Source organism: Cyprinodon variegatus, unplaced genomic scaffold (assembly GCF_000732505.1).
Source record: "Cyprinodon variegatus isolate N-32 unplaced genomic scaffold, C_variegatus-1.0 Scaffold267, whole genome shotgun sequence".
Taxonomy (NCBI): domain Eukaryota; kingdom Metazoa; phylum Chordata; class Actinopteri; order Cyprinodontiformes; family Cyprinodontidae; genus Cyprinodon; species Cyprinodon variegatus.
Window position 1 is genome coordinate 119730 of NW_015150720.1, and position 4596 is coordinate 124325.

Consider the following 4596-nt stretch of genomic DNA (forward strand, 5'->3'; position numbering starts at 1 on the left):
TGGGTGTCAAGTAATGAAGTACAAATACTTCTTTACTGTACTTAACCCCCTGAAGCCTGAATGGATATACATGTAAATTTATAAAGACATTTCGTGTGTTTTTCCCCTTCAATGAGATGCCAAATTAAAATAGTTGATGTTACAAATAAATAGAAAGGACGGTAAAATATATAATGTAACAGCAGTTTTAACTTCATAATAACATACACTGTGACTAGCACAAAATAAAAAAAAAAATTCTGAAAATGAGTAAAAATGTCTTAAAATAAGTGTATTTAACCTTAATATGACTAGGAAAATAAGATGATCTGCCAATGAAACGAGCATTTTTATCCTTGAAATAAGATAATTAGATATTATGCACGAAATAAGAGACTGCAGTTCTTGTTTGTTTTAAATGTAAATCATCTTGTTTATTGGCATGTTTTGCTTACCTGCTTAATTCAAGAAAAAAATGCTCTTATTTTAAGAAAGATTGACTTACTTAGATTTACATTTTTTGCAGTGTGATACAAGTGGTTTGTTGCTTATTAGCAACAACAGGCATCAATGGGTTAAGTTCACTTTTTAGGTATCTATACTTTACTCCATTATTGATTTTTCTTCCTACTTCTGACTTCTACTCATTAAATTTTCAAACAAGTATCTGTACTTTCTATTCCTTACATTTTTAAAACAAATGTTACTGGTTACTCCTGGCTTTGGTTTTATGTTTATAAATATTTATTTCACGTCATGTGCGCCATCCAATGCAGATCATTGGTGCCATCCACATCTAGGGAAACCTAGCGTGATTGGATGAGTCATATAAAACACGCTAAAGGAAATCATCAGAAGCAAGCAGGTGTTCTTCACACTGCAAACATGAATTGTCTAATGCCATGCTACAATGTCGGATTCGGAAAAAGATGTTGAAATGTCTGAAAGGTCGGACACAGGCGAGATTGTATTGGGAGATACTATTGTTCTAAATATGCAATAACTCGAGTCCTCTACTCATCATCTCCGTTAACCATTTATGCTCATATTTTAAAGATGCATCTGAGCCTCCTCTTTTGGAAATTGGACTGATTGCTGAAGTTTGGATTAGCTGCTAAAAGTTTAAGATCAGAGCTCTTAAAAGTCCAAATCTGCACATAGATCTTTAAAGGCTCTTCTTCACATGAGAGGTGAAACCTTTCAAGAAACAAAAGACTTAAACACATAGGACTGTCTTTCACGTGTTTTTTGGGGGCGCTGCAACTAACTGCCTATTTTGCAAATCGATGAATCTGTCGATTATTTTTTTTATTAATAATCAATACCCAAAGGTTCCTTAAAGAAGATCTTTTACGAAATTAAACCACAAGTATGGTATAATTATGGCTCTACTTGGGTTGCTCTGTCAGCTTAAGATCTTTTTTACAGTCTCTATACTGCGGTTAGCGGTTAATTGATTACTAAATTAGTTGACGACTATTTCAATAATTGAAGTTTCAGTGTGTTTTGAGAGGAACACTTTGGCTGCTGCGAGGATAGTGGTGGCATCAGCATGCTGAGGACCTGTTTTACTTTGCCGAATAATGTGAAAGGATGACCCCCTTCCCTCAATATCTGGACACAGACGGATGTTCTGATCATCACTGACCTGAAACATTAATTAATTAATGGGTTTTTGGATGAATATTGCAGGTTTCAGTAAACATCTGGAAAGGTTTTGACCTTAGCTTTGTAAAAACTAAAGATTATTCTCAAATGGCAGTTTTTTTTGTCAGGAAGAACCAGCCTGTAGGAGCCATAAATGGAAACATACTTTGATGTTAGTTTGTCTGGGTTTACAGCTGTTATGGTTTTGTTTTTATTTGTGTTTTGGTTGGATGTTTGTAGAGGAATGGATCAACTGGATGTGAGCGGAGTTTTGTAATTGGGCGTATTACTCCTCCTTTGGAGTGTCACTGGTAGAGAGTGGGTGAGTGGGCAACTGTATTTTTTGTTGACCGCTATACAAATCGCTGTGATATATATTTGACAAGATACTTTTTTGCTAATAAAGTTCACATCAGCACCATATTGATCTCAGTGGATCCATTTTTCAACGAACGTGTCAGACAAGGAACGTCCCAACATCAGCCTCTCAGCAGCTTTTTTCTTTGCTGCTGCGCTAAAGCCAGTTCAGATGTACTCTTCCAAATCTTAGAGAAAAGCCGTCAGATCAAGGTCCTACTTTTTAACCTCCTATCATTAGTGTGGGTGTTTTTAATATTACAGCCTGTATGTATAATTTAGGTAATGTGTTTAAGAGAATCCATAATAAATTCAAATGTATGCTCTTGATTGCCATTTTTATGAGTCATAAAAATGTAGCTTTGTTATCAGTCAAGCCTGAAAAAGAAGATCATTTCATATAAATCCTTAAAACTTCAAACTTAATGTCAGTCTTGTGATTGATGAGTCTACATACTGTAAACCTTAGGCCATACTCTGGTTTTCTGCCTTTAGTTTTAAATACATGCTAAAGGCTGCTTTTAGACTTGTTCTGAAATGTATGAGTAGTGTTTTCCTAAATAAACTGCATGTGTCTCTGTCAGCAGGGTTTCTGTCAGTCGGGCCATCAAACCATTTGCAGAACCAGGCCGACCTCCAGACTGGTTCTCTCAGAAGGTATCCTGACTTCTTTCTTGCTGCATACATCTACACTGCAGTTATGACTCATCGTATTTAAAAAAAAAAAAAATCTTTACTGCATCTTCACAGCATTGTGCCTCCAAGTACTCTGAGCTGCTGGAAACAACAGAAGCTCCAAAGTGAGGAAACAAAAAAAGAGAGTTCCTTCCTGTTATATATTTGCAAATTATGCACAAAGCACCATAAAAACTTGCCTGTGTTTACCCGTAGGCGGAAGCGTGGTGAGAAAGGTGAAGTGGTGGAAACGGTGGAGGACTTGATTGTCCGCCGGCTGACTGGAGAGAGGATTGAGGAACTGAAGAAGCTGATCAAAGAAACACAGGAAACACACAGGTTGTCTTTTCAGCTCTGTTTAAATATCAGCAGATTGAAGGTCAAGAGGTTAATGTGCTGCTGCTTTAACAGAAAGCTGAAAAGAGAGGCTGAGCTGATTCAAGCGGGACATCTGGATTCTAAGTTGGAGGAGTTATGGGAAGACATTCAGCTGTAAGGAGAAATAAACAAAAATATGATCTTTACATAGCTGTATAAATAAAGAAAATGTGTTTAATATTTATAATTTTGTGTCTGTCAGGAAGAAGAAAAGGGAGGAAGAGGAAGCAGAGTTAAAAAGAAAAAACACAGACGCTGCTTATCAGGGTAAAGTAATTTTCAATTAATATTTTATTTAGTCCTTTGGATCTATTCATTTATATTTATGCATCTAGCAAGCAATTTTTATCCAAAGCGACTTACAAAGTAGGCGTTAGCATGAAGAGTCTTGCCTTAGGACCCACACTGGCAGCTCACTTCGTTTGAGATATAAGAATGTCTGACACAAGTCAGTACAATTTCTTTGGACTATTTTCTATTACTTATTTCACAACCTTATAGATATGAAAGAAGATTTTTCTCAGAAATTAAGTGTCCAGATTTATCTAAAATAACTTAATTGATGGATGGTGTTCTTGCACATGGACCCCTCCCTCCCAAAAAAAATTTAATCCATAACTGCTGGTCGTGGTGGGGCCTACAAAATATTAGCCAATCCACTTTTCCTGCTGTTGAAAGTGGATTGGTTAATTGTTTGTCAATCAAACATTTTGCATACGTGCCCCCATTAGGAAATTCTTTTCAGAAATGGCGTGCCCTGAAGGAGCAAAAAGGTCTGAAAACAGATATTTTGATTGCAAAACATCTGCTGGACAGGTAAATAAGGTTTAATTCTGTAATATATACTGTATTATCAAACATGTACAGTCAAAATACAATATTACCAGCTGAGGCGTTTCCAGCGTACAGAAAGTTTGCGAAGGAGGGGGTAATGACACATGCACACCATTCAAAAATACACAGCCGTTGGACATATCTTCCACCACATTATTATCTTTCCTCATAAGATTTACTTCAAAAATATATATTGTTAGTATTTGCACACAAATGCTGCAATATCAAACACCCCAGGCCGGGAATCGAACCCAAAACATTCTTGCAGCAGGGCAACAGTGCTACCCACTGCGTCACTGAGCAGCCCCCTAACTGGAATTGTACTTTTCAAATATTGAATAAAAAATGTACAACACTCTGAAACTGAGAGTTTCAACATTCATTACAGAAATATACTCATACATAAGATCAAGAATATTTAACTTACACAAAACAACTTCTGGGCGAGGATCAGAACAGAAACAGCCACTTAAACTTTGAGCAGTAGTATAAAGATTATGTATGCCTCTATTTAAAAGAAAAAAAGCATGTACAAATACAGCATTAATAGTAAAAGTGCATTATGTTGTACTGCATTAGAAAATGTACCGAATAAAAGATGAGGTTGGTATGACGTGTAAACAACAAATACACAGTATTTCATGTACACGTTTTTGACAAATAACATATACCCTATTTGGCAATTTGGACCCATTGCTAATTCTTGGTATTTAATGCCACATGTTC

General features: G+C 36.1%; 1 protein-coding gene across 4 annotated transcripts in view; it reads left to right on the forward strand.

The window, feature by feature from the left end:
• brd8 (bromodomain containing 8) overlaps positions 1-4596 on the forward strand; it is a 32095-nt gene that overhangs the window by 3763 nt on the left and 23736 nt on the right. For 2 of the 4 annotated variants that reach the window (XM_015382782.1, XM_015382784.1), the window contains exons 3-7: positions 2568-2640; positions 2734-2783; positions 2875-2997; positions 3070-3150; positions 3239-3303. In XM_015382782.1, the coding sequence (XP_015238268.1) occupies positions 2568-2640; positions 2734-2783; positions 2875-2997; positions 3070-3150; positions 3239-3303 (392 nt within the window). Of the gene's footprint in view, positions 1-2567; positions 2641-2733; positions 2784-2874; positions 2998-3069; positions 3151-3238; positions 3304-4596 lie in introns of those variants that run through there. The other 2 variants (XM_015382783.1, XM_015382785.1) reach the window with 2 other exon arrangements.